General features: G+C 39.5%; 1 protein-coding gene across 5 annotated transcripts in view; it reads left to right on the top strand.

The window, feature by feature from the left end:
* EPB41 (erythrocyte membrane protein band 4.1) overlaps positions 1 to 25,390 on the top strand; it is a 196,699-nt gene that overhangs the window by 137,827 nt on the left and 33,482 nt on the right. For 2 of the 5 annotated variants that reach the window (XM_043992710.1, XM_043992712.1), the window contains exons 12-14: positions 3,667 to 3,878; positions 9,391 to 9,453; positions 14,889 to 15,065. In XM_043992710.1, coding sequence (XP_043848645.1) covers positions 3,667 to 3,878; positions 9,391 to 9,453; positions 14,889 to 15,065 — 452 coding nt within the window. Of the gene's footprint in view, positions 1 to 3,666; positions 3,879 to 8,210; positions 8,268 to 8,441; positions 8,484 to 9,390; positions 9,454 to 14,888; positions 15,066 to 25,390 lie in introns of all 5 variants that reach the window. The other 3 variants (XM_043992711.1, XM_043992713.1, XM_043992709.1) reach the window with 2 other exon arrangements.

The raw sequence follows: 25,390 nt of genomic DNA, 5'->3' as shown, positions 1-25,390 counted from the left end.
ACTCTTCTCCACATACTCTACAATTCAGTGACACTGACTTCCTTACTGTTTCTCTAACAAGACCCTCCATTTTCTAACTGGGGGCATTTTCTGCGGCTGTCCTCTATGCCCAGAATGCTTCCTGTCCTTCAAATATTAAAAAAAAATCCCACCTTTGCAAAAAGGCTTTTCTAGTCCCCCTTAATTCCAGTGGCTGCTTCCCTCTGGGATTATCTCTGATTTATCCTGTTCTGTCCTATTTGTACATAGTTGTTTATGTACTGTCTCCCACGGTAGACTGGGAGCTCCTTTATGGTAAGAATTGTTTTTACTTTTCTTTTATCTCCATTGCTTTGCACACAGTGCCTGGAACGTAGTGGGCTCTTAATAATGCTTATTGTCTTGATGAACTTGGACCCATCCTTTGTAAGGTATTATTTTGAATGGCTTAAGGATAAACTGTTTCATTGGTCCTGTTTTTTAAGGAATAACAAAATTGTATAATGTCTTCCAGAAATTTCCTATGAAACAGTGATGCTTCCAAATAAAGTAAAATAAATCTTTCAGCTTATAAGGATTGTTTCATTTATTTGGAAAGTTCACTTATGTGGAGTGCAGTGCTTAATTGTCTTATGCTGAAGATAAATAAGGCACAATCATAAGCATATCTACATACATATGTGTGTATATGTATGTATATATATATATATATATATATATAGAGAGAGAGAGAGAGAGAGAGAGAGAGAGAGAAATTGTTTATTTTAATGATGTCCTTAAAACTGGAAATTAAATCAAAAGAGGAAGAGAGATTGTGATAGGTAAAAGTTCTAGAATCCAAACCAAAAAAGGGGGGCTTTCTAAATGTGTATTAGACTTCCTTGAAGATTATAAGTTCCTCATCATTATGAATCTTCAGGCAAAGGTTAGAGAATTGTCCAGGAGCCTTTAGAGAGGACTCCTGGTCACGTAGAGGTTGGACTAGATGTGGTTCCTGAGTTATCCATCTTACTATCCTAAGCCTGTACTTTTTCCCCCATCCTCTTTAAACCATGCCACACAGCTTCTTCCTTGTGTACAACTGAGAAGAGGTTGGTTTGATGGTCCTGGTCCAGGGTACAAAGGATAGGCTTCTTGGAGATAATAAAAAAGACCAGAGAAGTTTCATTCACTTTTGACCCTGTCCCTTTGGGGAGAATGATGGCTAGAAGTTTTAGAATTCATGTTATTTTAGAGGGCAGCTAGATGGCGCAGTGGATAGAGCACCAGCCCTGGAGTCAGGAGGACCTGAGTTCAAATCCGACCTCAGACACTTAACACTTACTAGCTGTGTGACCCTGGGCAAGTCACTTAACCCAGTTCCCTCACTAAAAAAAAAAGTATTCATGTTATTTTAAAAAACAAATTAAGGCCAACTGTTGCATTTTAAAGGGTTTTGAGTCTGGTTAATGTATCTATTTATAGTCAATGAAAAGCAATAGGGTTTTAGAACACATATCTCAAATCTAATTCACTCTGACAAACTCTAGAGACAGAGATGAATCAGACATGATCACCACCTTCCTAAGGATTATAATCTAGCAAGAGAGAATAGAGGAGACACACATGTATATATGTGTATCTATCTAGATATACTAGCCACAGTGCCTAGTAGAATATAAAAGCCTAAGCAAGTCCTAAATGCTGTAAATGGGCAGAGCAGTTCTGTTTGGAGGTACCTAAATCTATAAAGATATTAGAATCTTTCCTAATCAATCTAAGAATGTTTCCATGAAAAAAAACCACATAGACCTTCACTTGGATTTCAATTCAACACATATTTATTTCAAATGTGCAAGGCAGTTGGGTGCGGTGTTGAAAACTCTCCTCTCTTTTGGCATTTAAAATCCTTCTTTAGGGGCAGCTAGGTGGCGCAGTGGATAGAGCACTGGCCCTGGAGTCAGGAGGACCTGAGTTCAAATTCGCCCTCAGACACTTAACACTTAACTAGCTGTGTGACCCTAGGCAAGTCACTTAACCCCATTGCCTCACAAAATAACAAAAACAAAAAAAAACCCCAATCCTTCATTAACTACTCTGCTCCAACTTACCTTTCTAGGCTTATTCCCCATTCCTCCTTTTCACACTCTCTAGGCTCCAGTCAGACAGGCCCACTTTATGTTGGCGATAGAGCCAGCATTCTCTTGTCTTGGTATTAGTTTCTGCCCCAAGCCTCTTTATCTCTATCTTTTGGAATCACTTGTTCCCTTCAAACTTCAGCTCAAGCATCACCTCCTAGCTGGTTTCCCTCCCCTTTCCCAAGTTAATGGTAAGTGTACTCTTTCCTGGAAATCGACTTTGTATTTATTTAGTAGCTTATTTGTTATTTCTCCAGATAGACTAAACTCCCTGAGAACAAGGACCATTTTTGTCTTTTTTATCTCTTATATCTACCATTGGTAGCTGGAACGTTGTATGCACTTAATAAATGTTGGTTGTTTGACTGGATTATGAAAAACAACATAGTTCCTACCCTTAAGGAGCTAAGAATGCTATAGATTATCCCATGTGTGGAAATAAAAAAGAATTTGGTGGTAAAATATGAAAGGGGCAAGGCCCTCTAGGAAAATTTGAGAGCATGGAGATTACTTTTCAAACTGGGGCAAGAAGAATAATTTCTCTTGTGCCTTAAGACATACAGTGTGGTTTCTCATAGCTCTCTGAAGTAGCTAGAACAAGTATTAGTATCCACATTTTAAAGTTGAGGAAACTGAACAGTCAGTAGTCATGCAATTTATAAGTATCTGAACCCTGTCGCAATCCCAGGCTCCCTGACTCCAAATCCAGTGCCCTTCCTACTGTGCCATGCTGTTTGTTTCTTTATGGAAGGAGAAGCACTTAAGATGGGCCTTTGGGGCAAAGAAAAATATTAGCAGGTATAGATGATAAGGGAATGCATTCTGGGGAATTCTGCATGAATATATGGAGATGGAAGAGTAAAAGACAGTCAGGGTTCCTTTTAACTGAAGCACAGAGCCTGTGAATGGGAGTAATAGTGTGAAATGATGCTAGAAAGGTAGAGGAGAGAGAGGGGAGGGCGGGGTCATAGTAGGCCTTATTGCCCAGCCTACAAGACTTGTATTTCTCTTCCTTCCCCCTGCTCCTTTAGGCAGTAGGGAGTTCCTGAAGGTTCTGAGAAAGAAAATGATATGGTTAGATTTTGGCATCTCAGTGAAAGAACATTTGGAGAGGGGAAAACCAAGGATAATCTTTTAGAATATTCCAGATGATGTTACAGTAGTTGCGGTGAAAAGTAATAATGACTCGAATTAGTGGTGGCAATGTGAACATTAGATGGGGGGGGGGGGTTTGACTCATTAGCCAGTCATCTAGTAGTTATGTAGTTCCTACTATGTGCTGGGCAGCAGGACTTGACAACTGATTAGATGTGGGGGTAAGGGAGAAAGAAGAGTCTGTGATGGATAGGCTTTTAGGCCTGGATGACTAGAAAACCTGGCAGTGGCATTTACAGAGATAGGGAAGAAGGAAGACAGATTTCAGGTGGAAAGATGAATTCCATTTTGGACATCATACTACAACAAAGCATGCATATGGCTACAAAGATCATAGCTTCTTTGTCCAGTGGTTTTTGAAATGGGGCATTGTGAATCTGGCCCTCCCTTTACCTTTCCTCTTCTCTCTGTCCAGCTGGAGCAGTAGAGACACCAGACCGAAGCCCTCGGCCTACCTCGGCACCAGCCATTGCTCAGAGCCATGGTCCGGAAGTCAGCTTACCTGGTACCTCAAATGGCAAGAAATCCACAGTCCCTAAAGTGCAGAAGGAAACTGTGAAGGTAGAGATCAAAAAGGAAGAAGAGGCACCTGAACAAGTGGAACCAGAGCCCACTGAAGTCTGGAAGGTATCCGTTACCCTCTTTTGGTGCTTCCCTAGAGGGCCTGCTCCCTGTGCTCTAGATTCTAGTTACCTAATGAGGTTTCAGGGCACTTCCTGGGGTGGAGTTATTGGGGTTTAAGTCAGTGCATGTAACGAGGAGGAATCTGACTCAGAATTTATTAGAGGATGTCTAGCCCAGGACTTGTTAAGCTTTTTTGTGTCCTGGATCGCTTTGGCAGTCTGAAGCTTGTGGACTCATTTTCAGGATTGTATTTTAAATATGTAAGATAAAATATATAGGGCTATAAAGGAAACCAATCATTCTGATATATGATTATCAAAATATGTTTTTAAAAAGCAGGTTCCCAGATTAAGCACCCTAATCTAGTCCAACTCCTTCATTTTACATATAATTCCATCATTTTACAAAGCTATTGTCTAATAGTTTTATTGCAACAAAACTGAGGCCAAAGGAGATGAAGTGACTTGTCCATTGTCTGGAACCCAAGGCCTCCTGACTCCCAAACTAGAGTTATTTCTACTTGTACCTCTGTCATCAGACCCTTCTCACTTTTCTTGCTCTTTTCTTTTGACATAATTATGTCCTCTAGGGAAAGGGCTCTGTAAATTTTTATTGATATCTTTGTTTTTATGTATCTTAGATTCCCTCTCCCATATTCCTTCCCTTCTCTCCTAGAGAGACATTCCTTATACTAGAGAATTTTTTTAAAAGAGAAAGAAAAATAGGAAGAAGAAAATCTCCAGCAAAACCAATCAATACATTAAAAAATCCATTATATTCAGCGTTCCATATCTGTGGACCTCCCTATCATCACCACCAGCTGAGTAATAGGGAAGGGGGGAACTGTCATAAGGCTTCTTTTTTAAGTCTAGAAAACACCTTTACAGTTGAAATCAGCACTGCTGTTCCAGAATAAGTCTTATGTATCCACTTAATGCAAAAAGCCAAATTTATAAAAAGTCCAAATTTATAAAAACTAAATGATTGATTTCTAATAAAGATTCTTTATGATACGCAATGAAAGTTCTTTAAGTAGTAAATTTTAAATGTTTTTTAAAAAATCTGGTATACATATAACTCTTACAGAGTATGTTAATTTCATAAAACAAGGTCCATTTCTAAGTTGAATTTTTAAGATTTGCCTCACCAATGAAGAGAAGCCATTCTCTTGAGTTTGTTCATGGCTCGGAGTTTATTGTACATAGAACCAATGAGGCTTTGATTTCCCGGAGGAGCAGGAAGGAGAAGGGATAACCTTGCACATGCCAACAGAGCTGTGTAAGCATGTGTATTCAATGCTAGTCCTGGAATGTTCTTTTCATTTTATTGGAGAAGGTACAAATTCTGCTACTGATAACATGAATTATGAGGGAGGAATGTGTTGATCTTTTGAAGAAGAGATTTTTAATTTTATCAAACAGTTAAGAAATCTAATATCCATTAGACTCCTCAGAAAGTCCTGCCACCTTGGCAATTTAATTAACCTTGTCCTTTTTTGTGCTCATTCATCACCCACAGTGCAGATCAGACTGGCTCACTTTAGACTCCCAGCATCACAGAGTTTTAGACCTGGAAAGGGACCTTGGAGGTCATAGAGTTCAGCCCCTTCATTTTAGAAGTCAGCAAGGTGAGGTGCAGAGAAGGGAAATAACTAGGCCAGGTCACGTGGCTAACGGTTTGCACGTCTGGAATTCAAACCCAGGTGTCTGGACTCTAAAGTCCAGTGTTCTTTATGCTATACCACATAATCTCAAAAGAGACAGTTGCAGGGAATTATTTTTTGCCTGGTTTTTGTGCTTTGGGTCTAAGATGGGTCCAGAGAAAGAGAATGTGCACATATAGGTATACCCTGGCCGTGTGAGCATTGTTGTTGCCACCTAGTTCAGTGTCTTGGGGCAGCTAGGTGGGCACAGGGGCTAGGGTGCCAGGCCTGGAGTCAGGAGGATTCATCTTTCTGAGTTCCAGTCTGGCCTCAGATACTTACTGTGTGACCCTGGGCAAGTCCCTTCACCCTGCTTGCCTCCGTTTCTGCATCTGTAAAATGAGCTGGAGAAGGAAATGGCGAAGCTCTCCAGGATCTCTGCCACACAGATCCCAAATAGGGTCACAAAGAGCCAGACACTACTGAAAAAAGCGACCGGATAAGTTCAGTGTCATTAGTGCCTCTATGACAGATGATCACAGCTGACTGTTTTTTCTTGGCCTTTGTACAGCCTGGCATTTCTGGTGACACTGCCTCTGTCCCTCCATCCTTTATACTGACTGTCTGGAAAGTGTTACATTACAACAGTTGGCAAGGAGCTATGTTGGCAATGGCTAAGATTCCTCTGGCCTTCTGCTAATTTCCTTATTCTCTGCCTTGCCTGTAGGACAGACATAATTATGTCTAAGAATAGCACCCCTTTACTATTGTGACTGTAGCAGAGCAGAAAGAATTCTCCCCTGGTATGTGCCCCCATTTGAGTGAGAGGACTGAGTCTTCTTGACAATTAATCGTTATGTAAAGATACTTCAGGTAATCTCACTGTAATCAGTGGAAAGCCATCTCTGGTAATCTTCAATTATCTTAATCGTTCCCCATATTAACAATAACAATAAACTGTTCTGATTTTGTTTGTAGCAAGTTGGAATTGTAGCACTGAGAAATCTGACATTCACCTAAAATCACATTTATTACATAATCCAAGTAACAAAATAGCTTTGTTGTGTAAAAGGAAATTGTATCTATCTGATCTGAACAATATACTTAAAAACAGAATGATAGGGGCGGCTAGGTGGCACAGTGGATAGAGCACTGGCCCTGGAGTCAGGAGGACCTGAGTTCAAATCCAGCCTCAGACACTTGACACTTACTAGCTGTGTGACCTTGGGCAAGTCACTTAACCCCAATTGCCTCACCAAAAAAAACCCCCAAAACCCCAGAATGATAGATGGAAGTAGTCTGTCACTGGGCATCACTGAGTGGGGCCTAGTTTGAAGATATCATGGTCTTATATGCATTGGGTATATTGTACATTCATCACATTTTATGATGGATGGGCACAGGCAGAGAACTTCATGGGAAAGTGACCATTCCCCAGTGTGTCTCATTGGTCACTATGTAGAAACAAAGATTTCTCACTTTTCTTCTACACATTACAGGAGCTCTCAAGGCAAAAGTCATGATTATTCAAATATGTGTGAATGATTTGGACAAGAAAATGAATAGCTAACAATAACAGCAACAATGATAAGAATTGTCTTCTAGCCTGCTCTGGCTTGCAAAACACTTTTCTCACATAAACTGGTTTTTATGAGATCATGGATTGAGAGTTGCCAGGGGCCCTAGAGATCATCTGGTCCAGGCCTCCCCTTTACAAAATGAGAAGTGACGTTGTCCAAGGTCACATAAATTATTACTGTCTGATAACAACCAGAATTAATCTGACACATTAACTCTGTAGGTCTCCGTTTTTTGTCATCTATAAAGGGAAGGAGTGGAGCGAGATGACATAAGGTCCTTCCCAGCTCTGCATCGATGATCCTATGAATTACACCCCTTTCATTAAGCACCCAGATTTTAGTGACCTCTAGTGATCAAGATTTTAGAGTGCTTACAGTATTTATTCTCCTTCATTTTATTTTGGGTGCTATAGGTAACCTCTCTGTGTGCTTATTTAGAAATCAATCTTAGATATATCATCACAGTGTCCATTTTAGGCCAGTGAATTTTATGATTTATGATTTAATATGTGATTAGCTGAGGTAGTTTGGTGGGTTTTGGGGTGGTTTAAAATTTTTTTGGTCAGCTAGCATCCTTTTTGGGGTTTTCAATCATATAGGTTGTGTGTGTTAAATGCAAATGTGAATTATTTGTCTCTCTGAAATATATACCATGTCTCAATTTTTTTTAACTTGTGAAATGGTTTTTGAAAATATTTTCTCAAGTGCTTTCAGATCACTAAAAGAAACATAAAGTCAGCTATACAGATACAGTGGCAATTTGATTAAGGCTTCGATTTTTGGTAATTACTATGGGTTAACTATTCCTTTAAAGAAACATACTCATTTAAATAAGCTTAAGCTAAATGGAATAACTACATGGAATCCTCTTTTCTAACTCTATTTTCTAAATGACCTTTTGGCTTCAAAGGTGGGAAAGTGAACTAACAGATTGCTACTGGAAGTGAGTGTGTCCCTTTCCTATAACACTGTCCTCGGGACTGCATGGTGATGATTATATATTAGATTGTGTTTTACAGCAGCTAAAATGTTCTGCTTATGTGTTGGAGCAAAGCTATTCTTGAAAAACCCACTAACCTGAAATGTTTTTGCCACTTTATTTCTTAAATGTAGGTGGAAAAAACCCACATCGAGGTCACACCACCCACCATAAATGGTGACCAAATCCAGGTTTGTGCCGACAGTCGCTCATGCTCCTTTTAATTTTTTTTCTACCCCCATTTTTTTCTTCCACCTTTTTTTTCTTTTTCTTTTTTTAAGGTTGTAAAATGAAGGTCCAAGCAAATTTCAATGAGCCAACTTTTTTTCATTTTTTTCTTTTTTGTTTTAATTACTGCAAAACAGCAACCTGCAGAAAAAACAGAAGATCTGATAAGAATGAGGAAGGTTAGACACTTTTCAATTTCACAGAGCAGTATTGCTACTTTTCTCATGCTCACTTCAAGTGCATTAAAGAGACAGTGACCCATTCTTTTCATTGGCTTCTTGTTGGTTATTTGAAGGCCGTCCTTACCTCACTTTTGGAACGAGTCATACTCTCATGTGGAGAGCAGTGATCAGCAAAGGAGACCAAAGGAAAAACAATCCTTCATTCATCTTTTCATGACATCTGTCGGCATGTGGGTAAAGTGATGCAAATGCCTTTTTGTTATTAACAGCATTTTACTCAAATTTGTCAAAGTCACCATCAAGGTAGTATAGTTTTGTGGGATTGTCGGAAGCTGGTTTGGTTTATCTGTTCTTCCTTTGCTTGATTTTCCCCATCTTATTTAAGTGAGGTAAATATTTTTGCTCCAGAGAGATATTATATGACACAGGTAATCTTACACACCTGCCTCATACAAAGCATTAGAGGTACTTGTCATATAGTTTGTCAGTGAGCTTGTAACCTGATGTTGAAAAAGAAATAAGCATCTCTCTAAGTAGATATCCAGGGCACTTTTTAGATGACTTGCATTTTCTTCTTATTTGAGTGATCTTGGTGGCTTCAGACAGGAGTGGGAAGCATGAACTTGGTGTCGAAGAAGCCAATAAAACAAGGAGCACTGTCTGTTTAAATGAGATCATTCCCATTCCTCCCTCACTCATAAACACATTCCTCCATTGCTGTGGGTGACAATCATTTCTCCATTTGTCCTTGTGGTTCCATGACCATCCCATGTTGTGCCATATGCTGTGTCCAGACATTGGGTCTTAAACATTTTTTTGATTTGCCAATTTGCAATTTTTCCCGCAAGAACAACATTTTAATTTTTTGTGCTTTTCTGTTTTTTTCCTCCTTTCATTTTCACAGAAAAAAACAAAGAGACTAGATGGTGAAAACATTTATATCAGACATAGCAATTTAATGTTGGAGGTTTGTATGAACTTGAAGCTAATTTCAGTTGGTTGCCTGGAACCTTCTGCATTCTTTGCTCTTTTCCTTCCTCCTGTGCTGCATTTGGTTTTGCATGCTCTTGCATGAGAAAATTTTAGATGTATAAATGCTTTTGCATGTTGATAAAACATGAATATTTGCCACCATCTCTCCTGCCTTTTTAGTTTTCATCTCTCATACTTATCTGAAAAATATATGATTGGGACTACCTCCATTTCAAATGGGGGACTGGTTATCAATTTACTTGTTCTTAGGAAGTTCATGTCACTGCTCAAAGTCTCTTGAAATTTTCCCAAAGATGAGCACAGGTCCCAAATAAAAGTTGCAATATTTTCATCTGCTAACCTGAGATAATATGGAAAAGATAGGGGAATGGTAAAATGGGCTAGTCGGAAATATATTAAGTACATGTAAATATAGGAACAGAGTTCAGATGAGCTTAAAAATCCATAGTCAGAAACCCAAAGAAGCCACAAAAGAAGAAAGACTAAGAACTCATTTATTTAATACTTGACCCTGTTTTTCCTTACAATAGATCTCTAAGGCAGATTGTGTAAATATCATTACCCCCATTTACCCATGAGGAAACTGAGGTAAAGAAGTTGCATGACTTGCCCGGGCTTCCATAGCTGACTTGCTCATTTTCTAACTACCAAGAACAGAGTTTTTTCCATTATACTTCACATACTGCCATCTTTTAAAAAAAAAAAGACTGTAAGGAGAAGCAAATTGGGGTATTTTGTAGAGAATAATATAGGAATTATGAGATAACTCTTATTATTTCCAACATTGGTCAGACTCCCCCCCTCCTAACCTACTATATCCTATTCTAGATTCTATAACTAGGCTTAAATTTGGGGAAAGAACTATATAAAACTGATAAAAGAGCCAGCTATTAAGATCCCTGAACAAGACTTTAAAAGAGCTTCTATCATTCACTCTTTAGAAGGGTACTTTAACTGTCCTCAAGCTGTTGAAGGACTCTTAAATAGAGGCCAATAACCAGCTGATCTTCTGAACATAGAGCAAAAAGAAATAGGTTTAATTCCAGTATTAAGAGTTTAGTTTAAATGTAAAGAATTTCCACAGGGGCAGCTAGGTGGCACAGTGGATAAAGCACTGGCCCTGCATTTAGGAGGACCTGAGTTCAAATATGGCCTCAGACACTTGCCACTTAGTAGCTGTGTGACCCTGGGCAAGTCACTCAACCCTCATTGCCCTCCCCGCCCCCCCCCAAAAAAACCCAGAATTTCCCCACATAAAGATTTCTTATATGTTGGGGTGGATCACTGCATCAGTTTCTTCATTCTCCTCTGTAGGAATTTTTTAATTGAATCAGTTATAATTTGAGATAATTTTTGAGTGTTTTATATAAAGCCAAGTAGGACTAGACATCAAACCCTACTTGAAACATGAATCCTCTGTATGACATGTGATCATTGAACTTTTAGCTCATTAAGATCTCCAGTGATGGAGAATTTTCATTACCTACTGAAGCAACCCATTCCATTGTTGGCTATCCTTAATTAAGAAGTTTTTCCTTATATTGAACCATAATCTGCTTCCTGCAATGTCGTAGTTCTGACTAAAAGAAGAAATTAGAGAATCTTTCATGTTCTCCTCCTAACCTAAGATATCATGATCCTATGATTAAAGAAACAAAGAAATTGTTGCCAAGATGACACTGTCTTTTATGGTACAAGTTAGATACAGTTCTTACTCTTTGGGAGCCTATGATCTAAGACAGTGTTGATCAGAATATTAAACACTTGAAGACAAATGAATAAAACATTTCTGTAAATCATAATTATTTATATCATGCGTGCAAAGACATAAGTGCATTTAGCAGGGTGCTGGGAAAGGAAAGAATAGTATGTCTGGTCAAGTGAAATCACCACCTTTTTTCCATTTGGGGAAAGTGTAGGTTAGTGAATCAGTCATTCCTAAAGCATATATTAAATACTAGTCTTCATATAGGACTATTCTATGATCAAATTAAATTGTAAGCTATTGGTGGGAATGAGCGTTCTTCCTTAAATCTGCCCCTGGCTTAATATATGGCCTCTGTCAGATCACGTGGCCTTGCCTGGTTGTTTCTTCATCTGAAATGTGAGAAAGCCAGTTGCCTCCGATAACAACCATAAATCTTGGGTTGTTGAATTACTTTCTTTCCCTTTGCCCGCTCCGTGTGCATTTTTAATATCCAGAAGGATAGGCTTCATGCCTGAGATCCTACTGCATTTAATCCTCAGAAACCATTCGTTAAGGATTTTAATTCACACTTTATTTTCTCCTATGTTGACAGTGCCCTGCAAAGAGTAATCCAACAGCCAGGTTTAGGAAGGTACCCAGACAAGCTGTCCTTGCTCCTTCAGTTCTGCCAGGGATGACTCAGAATTTCACGTGGATTATTTCAAATTTTAGCAGGTTCACTGGGTTCAGCTCAGCCTATACCTATGTAGGTATAGCCCAGGAGTGAGCTAGAATTGGCTCAGGCTCCAGAGGTTGATGACAACAAAATTGTATTTGCAATTTCAAATAAAAACACATTCCTTAAGTAGGCCATCCTTCAGAAGAAGCTCTCTTCTCCTGCCTGCACCCCCCCCCCACCCCTACCCCTGCCCTTCATTGTTTTCTCCCATCCCTCCCGCAAGAGGAACCTACAGTACCAATCATATATTTACCCTGTATTCCATAGAGTGTGTTGTGGCTTCCAAGATTGACAGTGTTCCTATGTGTGATGTGTTTCTGTTTTCCCCCTAGCATTTCACTTATAGCCATGAGAAGAGGATTCCCAAACGTGTGTGTGTGTATGTGTGTGTTTTAAAATAGAAACTACTAACCATCTTTTGAAAACATTTCTATTTAATAAAACTTTTTGGTTTGATTACTGCTTGAAATTATGAGATTGGGGACATCGGTAAAATTGTCTAACCTTTGGGTTGTTGAGGAAATTTAGCCTAATGCTTCCCCTAAGGAGAAAGTTTTCCCTCTTCCAAAGGAACTATCTTGTAAGTTATCTGTCATTCAGCAAAGTATTGCCCCCACTTGCTACTTTTATTCTGGCACAAAGAAAGTTAAGTTCATTTTAAAATCCTTCTGTCTCTTCTGCCCTCATTTTCCAAAGCAAGTGCACATAGTAAATATCTTTGAAATGGTTGCCTCCAAAGTTTCTTCATTCTTATGAAATCCCTAGCACGTGCCTTCTCCTTCTGCCTCCTAGTTTCCCAGAAGGCTAGGTAACCTCTCTAAGAATCCATTGGCTTTGTAGCATAGAGTTAGATGTGGAAGGAACTTAAGAGATCCTGGAGTCTAACTCCCTCATTGTACAGGCGGGAAGACTGAAGCCCAGGAAGGTTATATATTGCCCAAGATGATATATGAGCGGGCAAATAACCAGAATTCAATCTCAAGTCCTCTGATTCCTAATCCAGTATCTTGCCATTATATCATGCTGCCATTGAAAGCCCTTATCTCAGGATCCAAACAGTGTCATAAACTTGGCAGGGTAGGTATAGCAATCACCATTCCCAATCATTAAAGGGCTTCTGTGGACAACTCTGGTTTAATGGATGTTTTTTCCCCAATTTTCAACATCCATTTTTAAAATTTTGTGTTCCAAATTCTCTCCCTTCCTCCCTTTGAGAAGGCAAGCAATTCAATATGTTATACACATGTAGTCATGCAAAACATTTCCATATTAATCATGTTGTGAAAGAAAAGATACCAGAAAAGAATAAAGTTTAAAAAAATATGCTTCAACCTGTATTCAAACACCATCAGTTCTTGCTCTGGGGATGGATCACATGTTTTAATCCTAAATCCTTCAGAGTTGTCTTGGATCGTGGTATTATTGAGAATAGCCAAGTCATTTACAGCTGATCATCTTGCAGTATTGCTGTTACTTTGCACACGGTGCGTTTCACTTTGCATTAGCTCATGTCAGTCTTTCCAGGTTTTTCTGAGAGCACCCTGTGCATCATTTCTTATAGCACAATAATGTGCCATGGCAATCTCATCCCACAATTTGTTCAGGCAAGTCACTTAACCCCAATTGCCTCACCAAAAAAAAAAAAAAAAAGAAAGAAAGAAAAAGAAAGAAATTTCTGGGATTTTTAGCAGCTATTAAACATCAAAGACCTCCCAAGTATTTTGGACACAGCTGTGGGTCTTTTGAGTTCTTTTCAGAAGAGGCAAGTCAGGGAGCATCAGGATTCTTGTCTTCAAGAAGTGGCTCCCAGGCCTTTTCTGGCAAGGACCTCCTTTGGAGAACTGACTTTGGTTTGAGGCCATTTTTCGTGCTCCTCAGTTCCTGAGAAATATCCCTTCTAGTTCCTGTTCCTTGCTTCTGGTTATGCAGAATTCATATCTAGGGTCAGTGAACTTTGTCCCCTTTCACCCTAAATTGTTGAGAAGGCATATAAAATCTTAGACTTATTAGCCACAACCCTCATCCATCAAAGGATTAGTAGGGAATTCTTCAGTATCATATGAGCAATAACCTAAGTAAGATGAGTTGCTATATCCAGTATCAGTTGTAACTTTTGAGTCACTTTCAAGGGTTATTTAGCAGGAGCCTGACATGAAGGTTAGCAGTGAGGTTAACTGTGGTGAATTTTAAATCGTATCAGAGAGAATGGGATTCAACCTGTTTGTAAAATAAACATAATTTTAAAAAATAAGTGGCCAAAGGCATGCCTTGCATTGCTGTAGTTGCTGTGGAAGGTCTAGGGGAGTAGCTATAAATCCTGAGACAGTCCAAGGTTGCCAGCCTTCCTGATAAAAATGGATATCACTCTTAGTGCTAGGATCTTGATTCTTTGTCATAGCAACCTGTAACAATCTCTTCTTTCCTTTTATCATCTCCATCCTGCCTGAGCTTAAACCAGTTCAGTGTCACCTAACCCAGAATGAGGGTGATTAAATTGAGAAACCATCCGCATTAATTGGATTAGGTGATAGAGAGCTGGGTATATCTTCTCTCCAGTATCAATCAGGACATCATAGGAGAAAGGAGAGACATAAAATAAATAAAGGAATGAACTCTTCATGGGTGTTTGACAAGTCATAGACTCTTAGCACTGGAGGGGACCTTAGATGTCATCCCAGGCTAATGCTGCCAGATAAAAAATCCTCTTGACTGCATCTCTGATCAAATTAAATTGTTCAAAGATGCCCTCTGGTCATGATGCTTATCTGCTTCTAAGAAAAGTGCCTTGTTTTAAAAAGAAAAGAAAACAAGGCGGCATACCCTAGTAGTATATTTTCAGTTTTAGCGCAACTATGGATTTGGCAACCTATCTCCTGGATGTGGTGTGTTTTCTGCCAGGGCCCATTGTTTCTGGTGGGCTGCTCTTGGTCTGGTTATATTCTCAAGTGCTTATTGTTTTGCTCCTTTGCTCTCTCAACTGTAGGATTTAGACAAGACCCAGGAGGAGATAAGGAAGCACCATGCCAGCATTAGCGAGCTCAAGAAAAGCTTCATGGAGTCTGTCCCTGAGCCTCGGCCCAGCGAGTGGGACAAGCGCCTGTCGACTCACTCCCCCTTCCGAACACTGAACCTCAATGGGCAGATTCCCTCAGGAGAAGGAGTGAGTACTGTGGGATAATGTGTCAGGACACATGGAAAAAGGAAACATTTCCATGTTCTCAACTGGGAAGAGAGTATAGATAAAATACTCTTTTTGTCCCATGACATTGTCACCATGTCAAGGTATTTCTGGTGAGCATTTGGTGCCAGGCCCAGCAATTGACTGTATACTGAGAAATCTTTCTACTAGAATTCCCTTAGCTGGAGATTTCTTAGTGAGTATAATGTAAGGCAGAAAAATGGGTAGATTTAAAACATCTCAGAGGAAAGGAGAAAAATCTATTAACAACAAACATTTATTAAGTCCCTATTCCATACAAGGCATTGTACTTGTACATAATACTGATATTAGCAGGTTCAGAATTAAAAAGAAGGTGGGAGGGAATATTTTTAGCCATGTTTTACACTTCAGAACAATCCAGTGACTTTGGGGACTAATGCTTACAACATTCTTAATAAATTGAGGCCTTATTCTTCAAAGATTGATGAATACCGCATCCAAATTATTGCATTTCATTTTTAGAAAATCCTATTGACAATTTAGAAGCTATCTTACAAGAGGAATCTTACATTTTTGTAGGTTTGGGGTTTTTTTTCCCCACAATTGGAGGTGTTTAAGAGATTTTGCAGGGACTCCCCTTAATTTTCTTACTAATGTCATTGCCTAATTTAGAAGTCATACACCCAGTTAAATTTCTCCACATGATGAGAATCTCTCAAAGGTTACCTTGAGCAATGATTGTTACTGACCCAGAGACTCATTTAAAAATCTTGATTCTCCACAAATTTATCATTTCTATGGTGAATCATAATGATGCAAAAGGAAAGATTGTAATTCATCTCACCAAACTTTTAACATTTTCAAAACCATGTCTTTCTCCTCAAAAGATAGTAGTAATAATCCTAATTAAGAATGGTCATTTAGCTTTTTAAAGACTGGTTTAAAAAATAATAATAATGAGTATAGGAGCAATGACATGACAGTATCTAAAACTGGGGGGAAAAATTTAAACCACAAAAGCTATCTCTAGCTACTTCTTGACAAAGCTGTATAGTAATGTTAGGCAAACAGTCCTTTAAAACAAATTGGATCAGACAATCTCTGTGGGCCCTTACAAGGCTAACATTCTGTATCTGTTTAACCATCTTCACAGAGTAGGATGAAAGGCCTCTGTAGAGAGCTCTCAGGAATAGCAGGCCACTACTCCTGGCCACATGAATTCTTCTCAGCCACCCATCCCAATCCCTTCCTCTTTTCTCCTAGGAATCCTTAGCCACATGCACCTGTCCCTCCCCTGTCCCACACCCACCACCTTTGCTGGAAAGATACCCAGCCTCTCTATGGACCAGTTCAACCTTTGTTCAAGTTCAATACATCCATACAAATCTTTGGGCAGCCTAACGTCCATAAAGGTTGTTGCAGTTACTCCCTGTCTAAACGTTAGAAGGTACCTAATTATCAGTCCTCCATCTCTGTACCTCTTCTCCAAAAATCTGGTAGTGAACTAGAACTTTGTTTTCTGAGTGTTAAGTCAATGTGTGTCAATTCCCATTTCCAGAAGTCTAGCACATTTCAGTCTCCTCTGGAAATTGGTTCAGACCTAGTTTGGAGAACAAGGTTCCATTTGGGGGAGCACCAAGAAACAGCTTTTTAAGTAGGTTGACAGACCTTAGGTACCCTTGAACTTTTGGTGGTGTGTACACTGAAGGTTATGGGTGAATAGAACATAACCCTGCACTAAGGGTAAGCAGCCCCCAGAGCCCAGAAAGGGACTACTCTTCTTGTTACTTTTTTATAAAGGCTCTGCAGTGTATTGAGTCCCGTGTGTTACAGAGAAGGCTCCCAGCCCCAGTGAGGAGTGACACTTGGGGGTTGGGAGACTGGAGTGGGTGTATTGCTGTTTTCAAACTTTGTCCTGTGTACAGGTGCATTAGCACAGCCTTAGTTCAAATTCCACTCTTTTCAACAGGAAATTATTTCCCATTCTGGCATTTGTTTCCTCTATTTCCTTTAACTCTTGGGATGATGGTTCCATTTTCTGAGGAATCTTCTTCCCCTCCTTCGGTGCATTGCAAGGCAACTGACTTTTCCATGCTTTGTGTATGCCCAGGTGAAGAAAGCCTCTGTCCTTCCTTCGGAGAGAAAGGTTGGTGGGCCTGAGGTAAAGCTGCTCTTAGAACTCATGCTGCTGAAGCAGGATTTGCTCTTGTCATGGCACTAAACAGAAAATCCCCTGTCCTAGACCACGCAGCAGCTGCTGAGTAATGTTTTTCTTTGGGCTCCACCAGCAGACTCCCATCCTTCAGCCTCCTGGTGTAACTTTTGACCACCTGCTCAGAGAGCAGCTTGGACAGCTTTTGGTTTGCTTACATCCATGCATGGCTGGTTGGAAAGCTGCATGAGGATGTTACTGTGTATTTGGAGAGAAGAAACCCAATTTAATTGTACCCTATTCTTTTTATGTTGTCTTTCTCTCCCTTTCGGTTTTTTTTCTTTTAAAATTCACATTAATTTTGCATCCTTTCTTTCCTTTTCTTTTTTATTCCCATTTTTGCTGATCAGTCCCCCAGCTACTTTCTCCCTGATACACATCACTTAGGGGTGTGCAAAGAACCAGTGTCAAACTTCCCAAGTGACCAGAGGAGGCTGGCTCAACTAAGAGAACTTAGGGCCAAATTTTTTCTCTCCTAGATAAAACCTGGCTTATGCCCAGATGGCAGTGCCCACAAAGGGAAAAAGAGAGTTCTCAGCTGGATAACCATTGTCCCTTGAAACATCTACACAATGTAGCACATAGCCCTTCACATTATTTGTGTTTGATTTAACAAGTCATGCCTCCAAAGACAGTTTCTAAAATGAAAAAAAAGAAGTTACTGTCAAAGAGCTTTCAATCTGAAAAGCAGTTTTCGTGTGTGTGTGTGTGTGTGTGTGTGTGTGTGTGTGTGTGTATGTGAGAGAGAGAGAGAAAGAGAGAGTGTGTGTGTGTGTGTGTGTGATTTGCAGTGGCCTGAATGTTGTTTGTGTACTGTCCCTAGTCAAATTTTGGGGCGTGAGATAAATTTTATATTTTTTTTTTTTGTTTTGCAGAACCTTCAAAATTTATAAGATTAAGATGTTTGCTTCTTGGAGCAAAAGTAATTACTATAATGAATGAAGTTGCAGTTTTTAGGCTTGACCTGTGCATTCTTGGGAAGATACCAAGATAACATTTTCTATTCTGTTGTTTCTATTTATGACACAAACAACCTTCTGATGGTGAGAAAAAGGATTCCTTGCTGGTTTTACTTACTGTCTAAGGAGGAATCAGCACTGCCCACATAACAGAAATGACCCACACTCTTGGGTGGATTTTCTGAAGAGGACTGCTCTTGAGTGATCCTTGAGCACTGCCCTCGTGAGTGGTTTCATTAGGGTCAATTCCTGGAATGGCGGAGAGGTTCCAAACTATCTGCCTGAGTTTATACTTTGCACATCCCCAAGTACCATTTTTTGAGCATTTTCCATCTGTCATTGTGTTCATCTTTCTCTGTCTCTCTTGATCTTCTACCATGAAAGCAGACACAGGAACGTGCTCTGTTAGTACAGGATGAAGACAAACTAAAAAGGCAAAAGAGATCCACTGAGAGAGCCTTGCCCCAGCAAGAAAATGAAGAAGCTCTTGCCAAGGTTTCCATTCCAATCCCTGAGGAACACAAGTCCCTCAAAAAGTGCTATCTGTACTCTAGTATTTTTCCATCTCCTCGTATTCCTTTCGTGATGTCTTTTCTCGTGGTTCTTGCATTGGCTGTTTGGTGGTTGGTCTTTCTGTGACCTGAAAACAGGGTGCTCACCAGAAACTTCAAGACCACAATCGTGAACTCTTGTCCTTGGCTTCTATCTACTGCTTTTTCTCCTGTATGATGTTCTCCATTCTCAGGAGCTCACTGTCATAAGGGTTCTTGCCACTGTTCTGTTTATAAAATGTGTTCCTCTTTGTACAGTACATGTCTTGGGGTACAAAGGAGTGGCAATGGATTGCCAGGCTAGCTTTTCTGCACTGCAGTTAAACGAGTCTTTGCAATCCATAGACAAATCAGATTAAAAGCATATGGCAGGTCGGTACTTTTTCCAAGAGCTGTAACTCTTAAGCCTGCATGTTCTTCCTGATTATTGTTGCTGTGTTGTCCCCCCTCTAAGATTGCACACAAAGCAAAGTTAAGTACTCTATGGAAACATTGGATGGGATTTTCCCTTGTTCTTCAACAGTTATTCGTGTGACATGAGCTCCGTGGTTTAAAAAAAAAAAAGTAAGACTTTTTATTTATTCAGAAGCCTTAAGAATATACATACTGAACAATAAAATCTGATCCATAACCACTCCTTTTCTGGGGGAAAGCAAACAAACCAGTATACAAAGCCTTTTTGTAAAATGTAAAAATAAAAAGGCTTTTGACATCTGTGGCCTTCTTTTGAATATTTCAGAGATGGTTAGAGACAGACTACTGCTGCTGCCCTAGCATACCAAAGGGAGCTGAACTGTCTCTTACTAAACAAGGGGTTAATGGTTTAAAAGAGGGGGAAAAAAAACTGCCACTGCCCTTTAAACTCTAGCCAGGGCTATATTTTCCAGAGTCCTCTTCTCCTATCCTCCATAAAATGGTATGGTACTGAAATCCACATTTACTGTGAGACCCTGCCCTAGTTAACTTCTGTTCATAAGTGTTATTGAGGATGTTTCACTTCTCTGAAAGAATATACTGTTGAACTTCTCTTTATGACTTAAGAAACAATGATGTTACTAGACGCAATACTTACCCATGACAATAAGCTTAAAAATCAATGTTTATGGATTTAATTTTCTTGATGCATTTCAAATGTTTTCTTGAAAATTTGTGTTTAAATCCACAAAATGTTTTTGCTGATGGTAATATGAGTGAAAGTATTATTGTGATAGTTTTTGTCTTGTGCTCGCATGTTGATTTGTAGGGCTTCTCTGAATGTAAATATGAGTGCAATCTATGTTCAGATCATAATTCTGGTGCTTCACCAGTTATTTTGACTTTAGAACTAACTCAGCTTTGCATGCTGCTTGCTTCTTGGGAGCACCAAATGTACCTATCTGGATGAATTGGTTAAAGTAGTTTCAAACATTGGTTTTCAAATTTGAGTTCATGTGTATAGTCATGCATAGAGATTTGTATACTTAAAGAGGCTCTTTTTGGGGGGGGGGGGCGCGGTTCTTTGAGACACTTGATACTTAAAACAAACAAAAAAAGTAAGTCGGAGCCCAGAACCTTCTTCCTGCTAGTATTCATCTGCATTATGTTGTTGTTTCTTGTATATAGAAGTGATTCTAGATGATTTCCTGAAAACTGCCACCCTTTCAATTTAGGCATTCCCACTAAACTTGTAGAAAAAAGAGAGCTTGTATAGCAGAAGCTGGTATCAGAGAGTAGACCTGTGTTAGCCACTGGATAGATCTTTTTATAACTTAAACAGCCTCTGTGTGTGTGTGTGTGTGTGTGTGTGTGTGTGAAGGGGAAGTAACAGAAAAAAACCTATTTGGCCCAAAATCTCAAATAACACTTTCCTAATTGAGGGTGATTATCTTAAATTCTTTCAGTCATGATCTTTTTCAGTATTTATGAGGGTGTACAAGGCATGATCTTAGCCAAATGGGACAAGAAATTATTTTACTGGAAAGTATTTATTTTTTAAGGAAATAAAGAGAAAATAGTTCTAAGATTTTATTTTTGTAACTGCCTAAGATCAGATCTTCAGTTTCTCTCTTTGGATGTTGCTTCCTATTGTTGAAGTTTGCATGAAACATGTCTTACTTTCTATTGGGAGTCTCACCAAAAGCCATTTAATGTCTAAACTGGCAAAACTAAGCAGTTTGCTGATCACCACTTCTCATCAAAGGTGTCTGTTGGCCAGATGAGAGGTTTAATTTCCTGATCACAGTCCACAGTCATGACTTACAGAAGAAAATTTTGCCACCAAGCAGTCTCCGTTCAGGACAGGACAATAATCCTAAAAGATAGATTCTTTGGGGGGGGGGGGGTGTGTGTGAGAGAGAGAGACAGACAGACAGACAGACACGCAGACATTGGACATATGACTTTGGGTTTCTAAAATCTGTACTCAAAAGATTATGTTTAAGTTTATATATGGATCATAGCTAAAACTGGCCTTTTGTCCTCTTATTTTTTCTGTATTAGAAGGGGAGTCCCCAGTCTTTGCTTCTGGACTCTACTTTGAAATAACTTCTTAGTGAAAGGGTCTCAGTTTAAAAGATTTCGTTTTAAATATTGATGTATGGTTTGGTTGATAAGTGGAAGGGCAATGAGAGCTAGCTGTTTAAGCACAGAGCAAAAGAGTGGAGGATTTGGGTTTTGTCTCTATATTACTTTTTATAGCTCAACTGAATGTGGGAAGATTATCCAACTTTTTGGTGTCCTGATTTCCACATAACAATTTGAGGAGAAATCAGACTCCATAGCCTTAAGTCTGTATATACTTAACCTGGAACCATAAAGCCACCTAAGGCATTGTTTCTTGTTGATGTTTCTACTGTCTTCTTGAGCTAAAAGGAAGACGGACATTCAGAAGATCTTACCAACTTAGGAGAATGTTTTTAAACCTATTCGAGTATGTTTAAAAACAACAACAGCAAAACTACAATTGCCAAAGAGTCTAGTTTTGAAGTGATCCCAAAGGAAATGGAGATACCCATGCTGAGTATAAGTAAGCTACATTAAACACAAGAAATCACATATAAGGTGTCAAAGAAATAATATGATCCAAGGAGGAGATGGGCACACCAGGTAGCAGGAGTGAAGAGATAATTGATGGAAAGCCTGAGTGCTACAGTGGTTAAATCAACAAACACTTGCAAAGTGCCAGACACTGTTCAAAGATGTAGACAAAGGTTTTGAACCTCTTGGGTAGATCTGGAGGATACATGAAAACATATGAACGAGATTGACACAGGACATACAAGTGGAGCAGGTGCTCACATTGAAAGATCTGTGATCTTAAGTAAGGATTGAAATATTTGTGCATATGGCAACTGAGTGGCAACAGAATTTATTTTCTTCTAATACTCAAAGCTACCCTTTTTTTCTTTTTTTATGTCCCTCAGTTCTTCTTCATCATTTCTGCCTTTTGAACACTTCATTGCTCAAAAACACCCCCACCAAAATAGGGGGAAGAAGAATTTAATAAGATGAACTCAAATCATGAGACAATCATGGTCTGTCTCAAAAAAAAAAAATGAAGTTACACTTGACTCAAAGGGCAATGAAAAGATGCGTAGTGGGTGTACGTGAGCTGCAACATATTACCAACAATGACTTGCTGGTAAAATGTGATATAGAAGATGTCATGGAAGACAGTGGTGACCAGAAAAAGAGGCAGGTCAGCCTCGTGGCAAGAATCATGGCTAAGAGGTAGAAAGCCCGACATGTTGCACTGGTATTCACAGAGTAGGAAAAGACCAAAAGGCAATCTTTGGGGAAGGATATTTTCGGGAGTGGGGGAATGGGTAAAAGGTTAATAGAAGAATTTTGGTAAGTATCACACTGGAGATAGAACCAAGGATCTATGGATCCCCAAACATGGAAAGGTTCTGAACTGTCTTGATGAAGTATATAAGTAATTCCAACTTAAATTCATTAATTTTGCTTCTTATTTCCATGTCTGATAAAAGGTGTGGTGAGATAGGAGATTAACACTACTGACTAAGATGTGACTTGATGAATAACTGTAGATTTTAATTATTTGAGATGATGTTATCCTCTTTTTTCTATAACTAACTGAAGGTTGTTTGTCTTGAACTTTCCTAAGTCACTCGCATGATACTTTCCCCTAATAGATCAGCTTTTAGATGTTTGTTTAATTCTTAAATATTTCAAAAGCTCTCTTGATTTCTTTGACATACATTGTACACTCTCTCTGTAGACCCTAACCCACTTTGTGTTGCTATAGCCCAAAAACGCAGTGCCCACTGGCCAGTCCTACAAGGCTCAGCAGTCTCCCTCCCCTTAGCCAGATTGGTTTTCAAATAATAGAAACAGCCCCTTGACCTATACGCAAAACCTTTTCAGCTTAGTAAGACTTTACAGAGCTTGGCTTCTGTGGGCATACATAGCCTTTGAGCACCCAGGGTCACTTCCATGCTGTGAGGAGACATAATTACTTCAGTACTTGAGGATTTGTGATTTCGTCTATGTGAATGCTCTTACTGTCAGTGCCTTCTAGGACTTAGTTTTGTGAGTTGCTGTGGGTGAAAGAAGTCATCACCTAGAAGCTAACATTCTAGTGATAAACCTTTCCAGTTTGGTCTAGAACCTGCCACAACTAGACAGAAGATGGCTTCTGGTGCTCCATTGGCATAGAATTAGAGAGCTCAGGGTGGCCTCGTAGGAGAACTAGAGTGAAGGGATTGATTTCCTTTCCAAAGTCGCCTGGTGGACTTTAGTTAATAGCTGGCATTTACATAGCACTTTAAGATTTGCAGAGTGTTTTACAAATGTTATTTCCTTTGATCCTCACAACACTGTGAGGTAGGTGCTATTATTATCTTCATTTTACAGATGAGGAAACTGAGGCCGATGGAGATGAAGTGACATGATCAGGATCACAGAGTTAGTGTCTCGAGGCAAGATGTAATTCATGTCTTTCTGACACCAAGCCTAACATTTCTATACACTATGTCATCTAGCCACACAATGATGGTCACTTAATAAGAAAAAGAGGGCAGGAAAAAAACAACAGAAGGAACTGAGCCTCTGTACTTGGGTTTTTGTTTGCCCAGAGTATTGATCAGAATAAGGATGCTATATTAGAACTTTGCAAAGTTTACTTCCTCAGTCTTCCTTATATATCAGAGTGCTAAAACCCCAGACTTCCATATGGTATTTTGAAGACCTGACCATAGTGCATTACATTCTGTTTCATACAGAAATTCTCTCCTTCCATCATATTCACAGTTGCTCTTAACTTTGGTGCTTAAAACTGGTCTCTTTAGGACACAATTGACAATTGATAAAATCATAAAAATTTTCATTATGGTGAACATGGGACCTGTTTACTAAATCCTGCAACAGAAAACAAGAGAGGGACTCTAAAACTTGAAAGAGAAAACTTTAGTATAAATTAAAGGAAGCACTTTCTTCACAGTGTGTAGTAAGTAGCATTACCCCTGTGTATGGTTCTGGATAAAAATGGAAGTAACTTTGGGAAGAGGTTAGGTAAATTTCTGCATACCATCCATAATCTAGTATTAAGGAAAATGGACGCCTTTCAAGTTTCATAGGGTGGTATGGGCCTTAAAAGGCATGTAGCCCCTCTTTCAGCTCCCTTATTTTATAGACAAGGCAGCTAAGGTCCCAGGAGGTAAAAGGATTTGCCCAGAATTACAGGTGGTAAAAGACTGAGTTGGAAGTCGAGCTGGATCTTGTGTCTCCAAACCCTCTTTTCCCCTGGCTGGTTTCTTCCTGGACCATTGAGGCTGATGGCAGACAGGACAGCCATACCCTTCCAAACATCCCTTGATGCCTTTGTCAGAGACAGAACTTTGACCTGCATAGGTAGTGGGCCTGATAACCCTGTGAGGCAAGTCTTATGTATGAACTAGAAAATCTTATCTCAGAAAAGTTTTGAATATGAGTAGCTCTTAGAAGGACTGTGGAAGGAGAGAGAACCACGTATTGCCCCTAAACACTGACTTTGTTCCTCTTTACTGAGCACTTACTCTATTAAGAAATGGGCTATGTGCTGTGGGAGATGCAGAGCTCTATTAAATAGGGCTCCCACCCTTAAGTAGCATACAATCTAGGGTGTCTGGGCCTAGCTCTGATTCCTTCTCCACATGCTAACCTTCCTTTTTTTTTTTTACCTCCTTCTCTTTCAGTTTTCATTTCCTACTTTATTCTTTCTAGCTCAGCCTCCTGGTTCCTTCTACACTGCTCATCTAGCCCCATTTCCTTGCCCAGGAATATTATCTTCTACTCACTGATTCATTCTCCTTAAAATCATATTTTGACACCATAAACTCAGCTGCTCCACAACCTTGGGCAACCGCTTGGGATTCTGATAAGTCAGAAAACATCTTAGGGAACAACTCAGGTGTATGGGGCAACTCCAGACATGAAAGTTTGAAAAATTCCTTGTAGCATGGTTATCTGTTAGTGAGAAAAGGGGCACGTGTCGCCATCCTATTTGAGGATGTATCCCTGGGCTTTTACAATGAGCTTACAATATCCTGCTAATTCCTCTTTAGTGACTTTGGGCCCCCAAATGATTTATTTCTAGTGTGACAATTGTCAGAATAATCTACACCT

The sequence above is a fragment of the Dromiciops gliroides genome, chromosome 3 (genome assembly GCF_019393635.1).
Source record: "Dromiciops gliroides isolate mDroGli1 chromosome 3, mDroGli1.pri, whole genome shotgun sequence".
Classification (NCBI taxonomy): Eukaryota; Metazoa; Chordata; class Mammalia; order Microbiotheria; family Microbiotheriidae; genus Dromiciops; species Dromiciops gliroides.
Note: the sequence above shows the minus strand (reverse complement) of the source record. Positions and strands in the feature narration are given on the sequence as shown.